The sequence below is a fragment of the Cololabis saira genome, chromosome 3, assembly GCF_033807715.1.
Source record: "Cololabis saira isolate AMF1-May2022 chromosome 3, fColSai1.1, whole genome shotgun sequence".
In the NCBI taxonomy this organism is placed as follows: Eukaryota; Metazoa; Chordata; class Actinopteri; order Beloniformes; family Belonidae; genus Cololabis; species Cololabis saira.
Window position 1 is genome coordinate 34,634,740 of NC_084589.1, and position 16,463 is coordinate 34,651,202.

A 16,463-nucleotide genomic window follows, 5' to 3' on the forward strand; every position below is an offset into this window, starting at 1 on the left:
CCTTTCTTCCTCCTTTCCTTGTTTTCTCCCTTCCTTTTGCCCTTTCCTTCCTTCCTTCCTTCCTTCCTTCCTTCCTTCCTTCCTTCCTTCCTTCTTTCCTCCTGCTCTCTCCTTCCTTCTTCCCTTTCTCTTTTCTCCCTTCCTTCTTCCTTTCCTTGTTTTCTACCTTCCTTCTCCCCTTTCCTTACTTCCTTCCTTCCTTCCTTCCTCCTGCTCTCTCCTTCCTTCTTCCCTTCCTCTTTTCTCCCTTCCTTCCTCCCTTCCTTCCTCCCTTCCTTCCTTCCTTCCTTCCTTCCTTCCTTCCTTCCTTCCTTCCTTCCTTCCTTCCTTCCTTCCTTCACGTACGTTGTGCGTGGATTTAACACAGAACCATAAATCAGCTTTACACAAAAACATCATCAATGGGAATTTATCGTTTTTACCGTGAGATGACAAATTCTTATCGTGAGGAATTTTTTTGACGGTTTATCGTGAATGGTAAAATATCGCCCATCCCTACTGTAGACGATATTCTGGTATGATAACCCTTCCTGAGTGGCAGCTGTATCATAGTTATCAGCTCATCAAGTCACCCACCCCCTTCAGAAAATTACATTTTAGATGCTGGTGAATATCCTGGTTTAGACGAAGAGACTTTAGACAGGATATCTGTCAATGTTTCACAATATTGTCGTTGGTATCATTTTAAAGGGGACCTTTTAAGCATTCATTCAAGCTAAGACGTGATATATTTCCTGAATCCTTAAGGTCCTGTGAGTATTCCAATTTTTGTATTTTGCATCTCTGTTGTTCTTAGATGACACAGGGCTAAAAGATAGTATATCATTTAAGCGAAAATTGTGTAAAAATGTGTGTTGTTTATAGTTTAAAGAGCAGCAGTGACCTCAATGTTGGTCAGAAAGATTCACATCTTAGCTTGAATGAATTCTTAAAATGATGCCAAAGACAATATTGTGAAACATTGACAGATATCCTGTACATGAGTCTAAACCAGGATATGCACCAGCATCTAAAATGTAATTTTCTGAACTTCATGAGCTGATAACTATGATACAACTGCCACTCAGGAAGGGTTATCATACCAAAATATCGTCTACAGACATGGATATTTTCAAAAATTATAAGCAAGCTTTGTCACCTTGAATGGTACTGATATCTGGTCTGGCCCATGGACTATGTAGGGCAAACAGTTTCTGGATAAAGTCTTATCTGTTATTTGGACAAAGAAAACCTTCCCCCTCCTTTCACCTCAGATGAAGAAATAATCTTCCCCTCAGCGATAATTTATAGACAATAGATTGTGGAATAAATAACGACAAAAGTCATATGCTGATTAGACCATTTTATTTCACTCCACCACAATCATTTACTATTTACTAGAGCAATTGCTAAGCTGTCAAATTAAGTAAAATTAGCAGAAGATTTAACAACAGAATAACAAGTATTGATTCAGTACAAAAATATGATCATGTTTAATTAAATTTGTTTACAGAAACACAATCAAAAGCAAAAAGCCAAATGCCAAATAAAGAGAAGGCAGCTGGGTTATGTTGGAGTGGCGCGAAGCGAAGCTGTCTGAAAGTGGGGAGGTGGCCTTTGGCTTGGCACTGCCTTTCTTGATCACCTGTTCTCAAAAAGACAGGACAAACTGTGTTATGCTGTGTGAGGAGAACTTGATAAACCCCATCTGACATCCACCTCTAGGTTTCCTGAGGAGTCCTTTTGAAGCCTCTCTTACTCAACATTGGATGATAGCCTTTTTCAAATAGGCACAACAAGTAGGCGTGGGAAGCTGACTGGAACATTTTAACCCCACTTTGTCAGTCAGTTTAGCTTGGCTGATTAACTTTATGCCAACCTTTTATATTATTTCATATTACTTTGCAAACTGTACACCGCAGTTTACATACAATTTTGTTGCACATTGAATAATGACAATAAAAGGTATTCAATTCAACATTCTTGTTTTAAGAAACAAATGCTGTGAAAATGTTATTTTGAGAGGAGGGGCAATCAGAAATGACTGTTGCGTTTAGCTGAAGCTCGGTTAACACAAGCGTCCTACTCTTAGCCTAATGTCACTTTTTCCACTAGTACCTACTCGGCTCTACTCATCTCAGCTCGGCTCAACTTGGCCTGGTTTCTTTTCCATAACAATTCAGCACCTAGAGCAGAAGTAAGCAAGTTGGAGTGAAGCTGCTGTGACATATTTGAACTAGGGCTGTTCGATTTTGCCCAAAAATAAAATCTCGATTTTTTTCTCTCAAAATCCGATTTTCGATTACGATTACGATTATTTTGTGAATTGACAAAAGGCAAATAAATGATTTCAAATATGCTGTTTTTTTATTGAACATTTGCCCCATTGGGCTTGAAGTGCAAACTTTGCTCTTATTAAACCAAAAATTAATGAATAAAGTGCAAAACTCTGTAAAATAAGTTGAAAAAAAGTTTAAAAATATATAATAAAATATAAAGTTTTATCTCTGAAAAAAAAATCAGCACTTGCAAACATACAGTAAGTTATATTTCCAATTAAATAAAACAAGACATTTTCTAATTAAACTAAACTGGGTCTTTGCATGCTAAATAATAATGCAACCCATGAAGGAGGTAGAGGTGTGTAATGTCAGTCATTACATTTGCTATTCACATTTGCAAGTTTTTTGCAAGGAACACGAGCCGGTCTACCCGGTGGCATGTTCCAACGCCCCCTCCTACACTAAAGAGCCTCTCCGATGGGGCACTTGTCGCAGGTATTGAGAGGCATTTCCATCAATCATTAATATGGTATCAATCATTAATATGTGTGCAGACAAGGTAAAAAATAAATAAATAAAATTTTTAAATTTAAAAAAAAAAGTGAAAAATCGATTTTACGATTTTCACGTTTTAACATCGTTCTAATTACATAATCGCGATTACGATTTAAAATCGATTAATCGAACAGCCCTAATTTGAACGTGTGTTCTAAACGAAGAAGACAACACTAAAGATGTAGAACATGGAGATCATTTATGTGCTGCTGGGTCTGTGGCTTGTGTTCAATATCAAGTTAAATGAGAGCGCTGCTGAAAAGTCCGCTGGGAGCCGCGAGCAGCTATGAAGTGACAGAGCTCCTGGTCGATCTGGTCGTTCCTTATCGCCCATTTAGATCCCTTTTTAATTCTCTTCTCAGACACCAGGTTTATAAACATCTGCACTTCAGAGTTAGATCACGAAACAGACTTTTGCGCTGCCATTGCCTGTCGAATAAAAGGAACAAGAAGCCGCCTTCAGAGTCGCTCTTTCGCTGATGTCCACATCCTGACTCAAACGTCTGACGTGTCAACCCTCTGACCAATCGGTGGCATGTAGTATGATGACGTCAGATACAGCCCGCTTAAAACCTCGGCAGAGTAGTTACAGAAAAATGATCTACTCGGCACGGCTAGACCCCTAGTGGAAAAGCGCCAAACTGAGTGGAGCCGAGCTGAGTAGGTACTAGTGGAAAAGTGCCATAAGCTTTATCCTAGTCTGAACCTTCCAGGGCAACCCACAGCTAGTCATGGTATTCTGTTAGTACTATTAACAGCAGAAGAAAAACATATTTTCCTTACAATATGAATGACTGTGTTGTTAGGTCTGTATTTACAGCTCAGAAGATATGCTCAGAATTCAGGACAGTCCAAAGCGCTATGTAACAAGTTAACTAGCCATTGGCTGTGTTAGACACCAATAAAAAAGTAAATAACCCTAATTATTCATAAATCTATTGTGTTAAAAATGATCTTCCTGCCACCGGGGTTTAAGTCTGACTTGCTTTTGAAGCCATCCCACAGTGGTCAGTCAGGGAACTGTGATTATCCTTAGTTCCTTGTTGACGTTTGGAGAGTTGGAATTTGGTTTTACATGTAGTTAAAGATAGAGAAGATATCCATGGAGCACTAGTAGGACTCCCATATTTTTCAGATAGATTAATTTTGTGCAACCCATTTTAATGTATTTAAAGAATTTGTATTGCAAGTGAATTATTTTGTACTGAGCCACAGAAATAGAAATAATAAAAAATGAACATACATAATTCTTTTCAAGCTTAATGGGAAAAAAAAAGACATTAAAAAAATGTGATTTACTGTATCCAAACATAAAACCATGTGTAATTGAAAATGATTCGTTTTTTATTTAGGAAAATATTACATATAATGATTTTCAACTTCCATGCAGAACCCTTATAAAAGCTAGCTCTGTTTTTTATTTGAAAGTATTGGATGTTAGAATAAGTGATACTTACAATTTAGATCGCCAGCATGCCAGTATGGCAATCACAATCACAATCGCAAAGAGAGCTGTAAAATGAAAAAGCAAAAATCAGTTAATCAGTAATCAGTAATCAAAACAGTTATCAGATTGAGTAGAGGCAAAAGATAAAAAAAAGATGTGATGGGAAATTTCACCCCGTTTGGCATTATTATAAAATTCACTGTGAAATGAACAATAAGTCATACATACCAGCACTAAAGATGAGCCCAAGATGAGCATGGTGGCCAACATCTACAAAGGAAGAAAATTATAGTGTATTAAAAACAAAAGTACCTGATCAAATTTTCATATTTCATATATTTATTATCTGTAATGTTACTACAATATATAATTTATCAGCTGATTTCATAATGGCATCAGCAGTGTAAAGAAACAGGATTTCTATGTAAACCGTAAATGTAGACAAAATTATGGCATATCCCTTCTATGAATATAAACTTACTGATCAGGTAAGACATAGAAAGTTGAATTCCAAAGTATAACTTTCAAGTCTACTATGTGCGATTAGAGTGTATTTGTGGGGAGGGAAGTATAGCAACAGAAAGTCCTGCAATTCAAAACTTACAGCTGTGGATGCCTAGTATGTTTCCCTGATCCAACATTCCTGGTTCAAATGAATATCAAACTTCATCAACTAGTTATTAATGTGTGCACAGGTCTGTTAAGGATTTATCCGTTAAAGCTAGGTGGAGACCTGGGCAACCCCTAAAACATGCAGTGGTGCACGAGAACCGGGACTGAGACTGGACGCGAATGTGATTCTCTTCATGCATTCTTTTTGATTATGTGAACCATGCATCATGGTGGGGAAATAACCATTTTTCAATTCTGAATTAATTCAGAATTCAAACTTAATATTTATCAAGCTACTTTCCTGACAAAAACTTAAGGGGGACTTCACTATCTAACAGAGTTGACACACCTGATTTCAGCTCCTGTTCACCTAAAAACATGAAAGGAAAGACATTTTGCATCAGGTAATGGTTTTCTGTTGGCACCGTGAACACATTTTATGAGACTTTTATGAAAGGTTACAGTTCTGTATAGAAACTTCTGTCCAGTTTGCCTTTATCTATGAATTCTGCAATTGCTTATTAGTTAACAGTACATATCTACATAAACCTCTACAGCCATAATGAACAGTTCAAAAACTGAAAAAAGCAACCTTCATGTAAATGTGTAATGTAATGACCAATTTCCTCCTGAACATCCCAATGTATGTTCAAGTAATTATTTACATGGAAATTTAACACCATTAGAATGTTAAAATAAAAGTTTTAAATGAAAAGCTACTACGTGCTTAATAGGTGTTTGTCATACATACATCCTGGAGAGACGTTGTCTATAAATCCACTGTTGCCCTCTGGCTGTAGGTTGGTGATGTTCTTTGAGCAGTGGATGAGGACGTTCTTTGCTCCTCGGCAGGCAAAGCAGATGTTTAGGGGAGTAGAGCTTCTAGAGCATTCAGGGATGTCCTCGTCAAGCGGTCTCGAGTATAGCGGAGTAGTGTCATTATTACCATCATATATCGCCAATAAATGTTGGCATTTTTCTTTGTCCTTGCAGGTATAGCAGAAACCTGCTGTCAAATCAAATCATAGACAAGCAATTCATCATGACACACATCATTGGTTCGAATAGTTAAATGACATCTTTATTTCCAGCAATGAAATAAGAGTTAAGTTAATTATCAATTTGTAAAGCTTACCAGGAAATGCATCAGTGACATGCAGTAGTGTAATGGCCACCAAAATGCCAAGGTAAACTGGAAATGCAGACAAGGAAAAATAAAGTTATTTAGCAGTTAATTAACTGATGCGTGATGCCCTGATCCCACACACAGTGTCACATTATAATTCTGCTGATTCTCAAGTGTAATAATGGACTTTTGAGACACCTATGATATTGTTTTGTCATTACAAAGTCTTTGATTGTGAAAGTGTTATTTATGATTATATTTATACTAAAAGTGGGGGAAGAGCGGGTCGTCCAATGATAGAAGGATTGACTGTTTGAACCCAGTCATCTGTCCTTATGTCCTTGGGCAAGACACGTCACCCTCCTCGCCTCCAGTGTGAGGGCATAGCTTGTGTGTAAATGTGTGTAAATGTGTGTAAATGTGTGTGAATGTTCCTGCAGGGGTCGGAGAGGCCGTTAGGTGCATATTGGCTGCCACGTTTCCGTCAGTCTGGCCCAGGGCAGCTGTGGCTATTCACGTAGTTTATCATCACAGAGAATGAGAAGTGAATCAATAATGTGACCATTCTGAGCGCTTTGAGTGTCCTCTAAAAAAGTGCAACAAAAATCTAATCCATTATTATTAAGATTATAATACTTCTAGGTTCAAGGGTGTTTTTGCCATTTGTGCATAAACTAGTGGAATTCTTGTGCAGAGCTCTCTCAGAATCAGCAGTTTAGAAGACCACACACTATATTAAAAAATACTATATATATATATATATATATATATATATATATATATATATATATATATATATAAACACCAGACAAATACAGGTACTAACAAAGGTCAGGGAGGGGAAAGCTGTATGGGGGTATTGCACTTGCTTTTTTTTGGGGGGGGGGGCTTATGTGGGAATATTGCACAGATAAAATATTACAAATTGCACATGTTATGGGAAATCACAAAGTCATATTTCACAGTTAATAAGAATACTATATAACATTGTTGGACTTGACATTTAGGTGATACTTTAAGTGATAGTTTATCTGTTTTTAAAAGCCTGTGTGGTTCTTACCTGCAGTCCTCTGGCTCTCCTTTCTTTCCCTCCCATGGCACTTCTTTTTTCTTCCCGTTCCTGGAGCCGATGATTGACCTTTTTGTGGGTTTTTTGGCTTGGCATCCATTTTGCAGCCATCTCCTCCCCCCATTTCATCTGCTTCTATCATGGCGGAAACTTCAGGTTGCTTCACAGCTTCCTCTAGCTCGCCCTTTTCCCCTGAGGGCATCAATTGAGGGTAGCTTTCTTGTTCCACACCCACACGTTGTAATTTCCCGAACCCTTTTCCAACACCCTGTAACTCGGTACCATCTTCTGGTGATGTTTTTTTCTGCTTTCTCTGGAAGCTCAGAGATTCCTTCATTTGTTATGGGTCGCACAGAGCTGTTTTTAGCCACTATTGGCAGACAAGGGTTTTCATCAGGATCAGTAAACTTGTGCACCATGTGCATAGAGAAACCTGCATCACTGTAATATATTAGAAAAACAACAATATTTTCTTTATTATGTGCAAAGCAAATCTTTACTGCTTACTGGTTTAAATATTGCTGGCAATAGCACAATAATTAAAACTGATTAGATTTTTCCAGGGATCAATACAATGACTAGATGACATTTAAAAAAGGAATTCAGCCTTGAGGGATTAACACTGATGTATTCTTTCAAATGTGTTTTAAATGTATAAAAAAGGGAGAGAGAAATGAGGAACCTACCCACTCTCCTGGACATGCCGATTGATGCTTACTTAAGTAAAGGAGAGAAAAAGAGAGAAAAAAGAAATGTTAGCCTTCCAGCAATAGTTTTTTATTCACAAGCAAGATTAGATTAGGTTGAAAATCAATCTACACCAAGCAGTGCGTGTTTTACCATTTAACATGGATAGAAATTATGAAATCCCTGCAATTTCTCTGCAACTAAACACGTGCTCCAGCCACTGACCGCATGAGACATGTGGGACTCTTGGTTTTAGTTTGTTAGTGTAACACTTTCACATGCAAAAACAAATCAAGAATAACAGGTGTAACACGTATGATCTCATCATCCTGTGTGAGGTTAAACTTCAGAAATAACAGAAGGGAAAATGTATCGACGCAGACCGACAATGAATGAAAAAGTCTTAAAAATAGATACAGGAAAAGGCCATGCTGCTCAATTAAAGCCACTAAATTTGAATAACCAAACTTACTTTGTGGCTGATCGTGGTCAAAGTCTTCTGTTAGGTACGCCATTCTTCAGCTGTTGACGGGCGGCTGTCCAACGTGCTAATATGTAAACTTTCAATGGCGAATACACTTAAGGAAGTGATGTTCTTGTCCTTTCCTTCTATCTCTCTCTATCTAGCCTCTCTGTTTCCCTCTAGTGGTAGAAACTTTGAAACACTATCTATCAGTTTAATGTTCTTCTAGTTTAAGTTGGCACTGATGTTTGTTTTTTTTTGGTCAGATAGAGCAAACATAACTAAAGGCCAGTCGATTTGAAATACAAATATCAAGATATGGTCAAAGTCTGGGGCATTAGCTTTTGTTTAAGAAGTTGTATGACCTTTACCATTCAAAAATTACAGCCACTATTTGGAAAACTCCTCCATTTCAAGAAGTCATTAATGCAATTGTTACCCAAGCTGCTGATCATATAGGAGCTGTGAAATGCATGATGGAGATTTAGTCATATAAATATGTGTAATCTCAGAATAAAGAGATCCATTATTACAAAATTAGATTGCTTAGATCCCAAGTGATGGAAAAAGTGTAATAAACAGGAAATTTAATTTAAAACACTGGCAAATGAAGCCTCTCTCCGAACCTTGTTCACATGATTCACATCATTTCTAAGTCAGGATTATTCTTAGAAGCATTTCCCTTTCCTCTTTCACTAAACCCAGAAAAACATTTGGATCACATACAGGACTGTCTCAGAAAATTAGAATATTGTGATTTTCTGTAATGCAATTACAAAACCAAAAATGTCATACATTCTGGATTCATTACAAATCAACGGAAATATTGCAAGCCTTTTGTTATTTTAAAATTGCTGATCATGGTTTACAGCTTAAGAAAACTCAAATATCCTATCTCAAAAAATTTGAATATTCTGGGAATCTTAATCTTAAACTGTAAACCATAATCAGCAATATTAAAATAATAAAAGGCTTGCAATATTTCAGTTGATTTGTAATGAATCCAGAATGTATGACATTTTTGTTTTTATAATTGCATTACAGAAAATAAAGAACTTTATCACAATATTCTAATTTTCTGAGACAGTCCTGTATAGATGTGTACACACATGTGTATGTTTGTCATATATCCCAAATTTGATCCTCACTCATATGTGAGGTTTGGAGTAATGCTTAATTTGCCACTTTTTTAAATCACATTTCCTGTTTAATACATATATGTACAGTATATGAATATGCTCAGTAGACTCGGGTTGAACCCAAAAGCGGAGACAAGGCCGGGGTGGGCACGGTTCTTTATTTGAGCACCACAGGACAAACAGCTGCTGTAGAATGGCGGTATGAGTCCCTGGACAGCTGGGTGGAGGGAAATCCCTGGAGGAGCGCCGGGCAGGAAGCGGGAGGCAGCGGGGATGCAGCGGGGATGCAGATCTGCGCGGGAGAGATGGCTGCAGAGGTGCCGGACCGAGACGCTGAAACGGAGTAGCCCGTTGGCTGGGGCACTCAGGAGAACACGCGTGTGGTCCACGCAATATATAAATACACACAGACATTACTTTCAGAACCAAATGTCATTGTTATGCTTCCATCTATGGAGGACAGGCAGGCAAGTTTATTTATATAGTACTTTTAATGTAATGTACTTCCATCCATCCATTATCTATACCCGCTTTATCCTTTGCAGGGTCTGCTGGAGCCTATCCCAGCTATTTTCAGGCGAGAGGCAGGGGTTACACCCTGGACAGGTCGCCAGTGCATCGCAGGGTCACATATAAACAGACAACCAGACACACTCACACCTATGGGCAATTTAGAATCATCCATTAACCTAGCATGCATGTTTTTTTTGGACATGCATGCTAGGTTAGTCGGGTTAGCTGGGTACTCTGGAGTACCCGGAGAAAACCCACGCAAACATGGGGAGAACATGCAAACTCCACACAGAAAGACCCTGCTGGGCCTGGGAGTCGAACCGGGGACCTTCTTGCTGTGAGGCAACAGTGCTAACCACTAAGCAACTAGGCCACCATGCCTTACATAAAAACAGTTTGATAAATTCATGAAATATTAAGATGTTAAAAGCAGAATGAAAAACAGGTTAAAAAGAATAAAACAAAGGAAATGGAAGAAATAAAGGTTGTAGTGCATTATGGTGGATTACTGACATTCAACCTTATTGAGAGTTTCAGGCCTGAAGCAGGTTTGGAGCATAGAAAGCTGAATGTGGGCACCGGGACAGAAGCTCAGGGACAGGGAAAAATGCCTGGCCAAAACTGGAAACTGGATGTTGGAGACAATCCACATCGCTCCAGATTGCAAACCATCAACCCATCAGAAGACCTAAATTTAAAAAAAGGAAAGAAAAAAAATCAGCAGGGATTCCACAAAATAAACATTATCCATGTCCATTCTTAAATGCACATCACCCAGACCAGACCTTATCATAAACCAATATTTTATTAATATTAGAACACATAAAACATAAAATGCTGAACACGAGGAGAAAATTAGGACATTTTTAATTCTATGTTAGCAACACACCTGAAACAGTTGTTATAATGTTATAGTTAATACTTTGGCATGCGCTCTTCTTGCTGCTGGAGCTTCTGAATGCTGTTGCAAATGGTCTCACATGGGAGTTGAGCTGCTCAGCAGACCTAGGTCTTGTTAATTGCATTTTTAAGTTTCAAAATATATAAAATATTTTCACAGCACCAGCACACTCCTCAAAACATATTATTTTAACAAACTGCACGTAAATAAAACAGAACGCGCACAGACACACACAATGATGTGTGCAGGGATAAGAATCATTATGTTTCTCTTGATTCTGTCTAGATTTATTGGGTTCATAATATTATTTTCAGAATTGCTTACTTTGTGTTCGTTTTTTTATGATATGATTAGTTTTAGATGTTTTCATTATCGTGACAGCAGCCGGTCCGCTGCAGCAGCGCGGCTTGCGCCGCTCAGAGGAGCCGCTTCGGCTATTATTGATTTCGTAGCCTGATCTGAAACTAGCACAAGGAATGAAAAATATGTATTGGCAAAATAATGTATGTTTAGAAACCATATGTACCTTGCGCGGACTTGGGTCTAACGGCTGTATCAGTTGACGTTTTTCTTATCTCGGTGTTGGTCCCGCTCAGGGCCGAGCAATACGTGTGTATTTTATTTGAATATGTTCAAAACTTCAGAAAGCATAAAATGCACATATTTAGGAAAGTCACTGAGTTACAGACCTGTAGATTTTGTTTAGACAAACTTATTCACGTAAATCCCCTAACCCCCCCCCCCCCCCCCCCCCCCCCGTGAGAACGCCTCGACGGTTAGAAAAAAAAAAAACTAACAACACAGGGAAATTACATGTAAGAATAAGGCTGATATTCAGGTTTTTGAACTGAGTCATTATCACTCTTGAGTTAGAGCAGTGGTTCCCAAACTTTCTGTGCCCAAGGCACACCAAAGTAGCCTACAAATAAAAATTTCAAGGCACACCTATTGTGCAAAATAGCCTTATAACACGTGTTATCACTAATATCATCTGTTTATCTGTTAAGTTTATTATTTACTAATGCCAAATAAGATATGACAAAGACAACTATTCTACTCATGAAATATTTATTAACAAAATACTTCACAAAAATATTTAAACTTTATCAAATTGGGCTTCATCAAACACACCCATTTCAACCAGATTGGTGGTTTGCTCCGCACGAGAAAGCGCTCCATTTTCCCTCTTGTTTATGTTTTAATGTTGTGTTGACGTACTGCCTTTGATGTGTCACAGTCTAAAATTCCCACCTGCGCAACTGCGCGAACAGCGAAATGTGGGATCCTCTTTGGGGATTTTTTAAAATAGTTTTTAGATAAAGAGTTTGCCTCTGTATTATGAAATGAGTGCATTCAAAGTAGTAGTAAATTAAAATAATTATTTTTGTCTAGTTGTATACTATATTGCAGTAGGCTATGGTTGTCACAAAATCCCACGGCACACTTGGACTTGCCTCAAGGCACACCAGTGTGCCTCGGCACACAGTTTGGGAACCACTGAGTTAGAGGACATGGACATGGTTAACACACTAGTTAACCTAATTATGTTCTAAATGATCTTCCAGGTATTTGTTTTTAGTTGTTGTTTTTATGCTCCAGCGTTTTATTTGCTGTCCCAACTTTTTAGATGAAAGCTGCTGCCAACATATTCAGCCAATATTTTTAGTGAAATTGTGAAATATCACTTTTATGTTTTCTGCATTCTGTTATGGATTTAATGTGTATTTATGACATTTGCAAATCATTGCATTTTAATTTTGTTTACATTACACAGCTTCCTAGTATTTCTGAATTGGGGGGAGTTACATATACAGCAGGCGTTTTGTATTTTTAGAATATTTGAAACTTAATTTTACTACAACGTGGATTTATGTAAATTAGTTAGACAACAGAGATAATCTGAATTCAATAATCAAAAATGTGAACTTTGCTTTCTTATATTCAAAACATTAGTGTTGCACGTGTTAAAATGTATGTGTTCATGTTAAGCCACACTTACATACGATGTGGAGCAGCAGTACGCCTATTATAGTCCTGATGGAAACAGAAGCTGGAAAATAAAAAACACAGTTGTCATGAAGAATTAAGAAAAGTAAATAAAATCCTCCCCAGAGACTTTTTATTGCATTTATCAGTAATTATTATCAACATATGTATTATAAACTTGTAATCAGTCACAGGAATTAAAAAGCAACTGGTAAACTTTTAATTTATAAGGTATGAGGTTTACTCTAAATAAAAACTTTGGTTTATATGATGGGACAGCCTAAAGGAGGCCGAAAACTGTAATACAGGATACTAGAAAAAGTTGAAAATGATTATTGATGATAATTACTGACATAAAAATCGTCATCACTATTAAATCAAATGGAAGGAATTCCAACTCTGACATTGAATGTAAATTATATTGTGACACATTCTTTTGCTCTGCTTTCAGTATAGAGAACTTTTTAACCGTCTTTAAATCCTCCAAGGACAACTTCATCCCAGCCTGACCCCGCCATATGTAACCTATTTTTTCAGCATAACCCATAACAAACTACTCGGTGAGTGTACTTACGAAGACTAGTTGCTCCATTGTGTTTGCTGGTCTGCTCTGGACCTAAACAGGATGAAAGAAATTAAAACAGCATCTGTGACTCTGCAAAAACCATCTCTCATTTATTTTGTCAATACAATTACAGTTTTGTGAGGCACTTGTGGCACAAGCTCTTTACGGGCTACAAAAAATACTGTATATTTACTGAATACATCTGTTGATTGATTGATTGATTTTATTTAAATGGGAAAGTGCGTATTAATGAATGAACAGTATTGTTATAATTACCAGATTTAGCAGAATGCTAATGTTCATCCGTAATGTTGTATATGCAGCTTTTATGAAAGCGTGTACAGAGCTATATGATTAGTTTGTGTTTGTAGAGTGAACTGTTCTGAGATAAACTAGACAAAGTGGTTCCCTTCATAATAAGTGAATAATAAACAGCAATTCATTTACTCAGTACAATTATTTTTTTTTAAGTGCCTCAATATTTCAATTCATCCAAACTACTCTTCACAATGTCCTGGATAATCTGTTATGTTCAAGTGAGTCAATGTTCAGAGGAGGTTTAACGTCATAGAAATATGTTGTCTTTGAAATTCAGTTCAGTTGAGTTTTATCAGGGCTTATTTTAACCAGCATTTCATCAGAAACCCCACAGAAATTCAGCTTAAAAACTCTTGTTATACATACACTGAGTGATGTTTGTAATCTGTGATCCGTTATTATCCTCCACCTCAATGTTAACAAAATCCTCTGGGCAGAAGATTTTGATGTCATTCTGGCATTCGCATACTTTGCATCTCTCCTCAGTAGCTGGTGGGTCTTCGGGGCATCTGGGTAATGTGCTGCTTAGATTTCTCTCATACACGGGTTTGTTGTGCCATATCGAATTCACATTTGGGCATTTTACTTCGTCGTTGCAGATAAAGCAGTTACCTGCAGTCAAAAACAAAGATACAAGTAGCATATCAAAGCAATCAGATGTAAATAAATTAGGTTTGCTATTGACTGTGAAATGACAAATGAAGTGATCGGTGCACAGGTTGTGAGGTGTGAGCTTTTATCCCAGGCCAAAAGAGTTTTATTCACTCAATACTGGATCAGATATTCCAAAGCAGTCCGTGACAGTGGGACATGTAGACAGGTTGGCACCGAAAATTATAGACTCAGAAGTGAGGAACAGTTTTGGACTGTGATCCTGGGTCAGTATCTGCTTTGGGGTCAACCCCATTTCCTGCAGCTTCTCTTTTCTATTCAGGCTTTCACCGCTGATCTCTGTGATTTCATTTAGACTGTATATATTGGGAAATCTAAACAAATGAGGGACAGCTAAAACTCATGCCACTGTAATTTTATTACTGAATGACTGAATGACCTCACTATTGCTGGGGCGGCAGTAGCTCAGGTGGTAGAGCGGGTCGTCCAATGATCAGAAGGTCGGCGGGTTCAAATCCTGCTCTGTCCCAGTTTGCTGTCGTAGTGTCCTTGGGCAAGACACCTTACCCCGTGTGAATGTGTATGAATGTTTGGTGTTGGTCAGAGGGGTCTGTCCCCAGGGCAGCTGTGGCTACAAAACGTAGCTTACCACCACCAGTGAGGATGTGTATGAATGGATAATGCTCTCTGGGTGCCTGAAGGGTGCTATATAAATCCAAGTCATCATCATCATCATCATCATCATATTGCACTTTACTGTTGTTTTATGTATTGTACTTTGTTATGTTTTTGATTGATTGCCATGTTTTTATTGATTGTTTTTATTGTCCTTTTGTACAGTGACCTTGAGTTTCCTGAAAGGCGCCTATAAATAAAATGTATTATTATTATTATTATTATTATTATTATTATTATTATTATTATTATTATTATTATTATTATTATTTACTTTGTTCTTACTGGAAATCAATACATTTTAATCACATCCATAGGATATGGAAATCACCTTGAAGCTGAATTTATTTCCTGCACATGCAAGGCCTCACAGAGCAATCTTCTTAAGTTGGATACAAATAAAAAAAATGTTAAATGGGGATCAAAATCCACTTGGTGGGTGAGCTACATTAACTTTTAACAGGAGAGAGAGGGCAGTGCACTGTCAAGGCTCAGCAACAGCTCGTTTCATTAACGGCTTATCAGGCATTACAGAAACAATCAAGTGGGGATTTTCAGCTGTCAGTAGAGTTTTATTGATTAAAGGTCCATCCAAAAGGACGCTGACCCACCCAGAATAGAAATCCTGGCACCGTGCCTGATACAAGTTTCACGTTCTGTTTATTTGTCACATATAATTTCAAGTAATTGTCGTGAAATTATGAACCTTTGGGCAAACTCAAAAAATAAGAAAGTAGGCTACACTAATAAAAACATTAATAACATTTAAAAGCAATAGAAAAGGTAGGTTTGAAATTCGAAAACAGTATAATATTACACGCCTAATTGTAAAGCATTTAAATAAATAAATACAGCCAATAGTACTTTTGTGTATAATATTTTTGTACTTTTTTCCACTTGTGCAGCAGCCGAACGCCTGATGGCGGAGGCCTCCTCTCCTCATGGGAGCAGCGCGTCCGCAGCGGCCACGCACACAGGAAACCGGCTGGCGTGGAGCGCAGAAAAGAAATATGCAGGTGGATCCGTGGAGGTCGTGGGTTTTTTACTGTAGTTTTTTGGGGGATCATGTGTGTGGCCTTATAGAAGGACCGTAACGCCTCTCTGGCTCCGCTCCTCCTTCCAGAGTTGCGCTTCACCTGAACACGGCCTGCTTTCCAATCCCGACAATCCCGGCAGGTGATGCTCTAACTTTTTCAACAGATTTTAATTTTGACCGTGTATTAGTCGTATCTTATTTATTTATTTTGAATAAATTGTGAATTTTTGACAAGTTTGATCTGTGCAACATAATCTGTTTTGTGGCCTTCAAGACTGTGTTTTCATCCAATAAAAAAAAAGCTATATTAACATGATGAGTGGGCTTTGTGGAAGAAATCATATGGTTGTAAATCCTGAACAGCTTCGTGACTATCCAGGTCTGCAAGTTTGGCCCCAGACGTGCAACAATTTATTTCAATATTTGAACCATACTGAAAATCCGATTGGCGCAGATTAGTGCAATGTTGGCGTGGAATTTCCCCCCTCATAATTTCTC

At 37.8% G+C, this 16,463-nt stretch overlaps 1 protein-coding gene across 2 annotated transcripts; it reads right to left on the reverse strand.

The window, feature by feature from the left end:
• Window positions 1-1,420: 1,420 nt before the first annotated feature.
• LOC133441109 (uncharacterized) lies at window positions 1,421-8,573 on the reverse strand. Of its 2 annotated transcripts, none has more exons than XM_061718500.1 (9): window positions 8,230-8,573; window positions 7,757-7,787; window positions 7,062-7,511; window positions 6,011-6,067; window positions 5,627-5,884; window positions 5,225-5,245; window positions 4,492-4,533; window positions 4,274-4,328; window positions 1,421-1,624 (listed from the first exon to the last, which is right to left on the reverse strand). In XM_061718500.1, the coding sequence occupies exons 3-9, from the start codon at window positions 7,405-7,407 to the stop codon at window positions 1,621-1,623; spliced, it is 783 nt and encodes a 260-aa protein (XP_061574484.1). In that variant the 5' UTR covers window positions 7,408-7,511; window positions 7,757-7,787; window positions 8,230-8,573; the 3' UTR covers window positions 1,421-1,620. The 2 variants fall into 2 exon arrangements, with proteins under 2 accessions (XP_061574484.1, XP_061574483.1); XM_061718499.1 differs by having other exon boundaries at window positions 1,421-1,629.
• Between the last annotated feature and the right edge of the window lie 7,890 nt (window positions 8,574-16,463).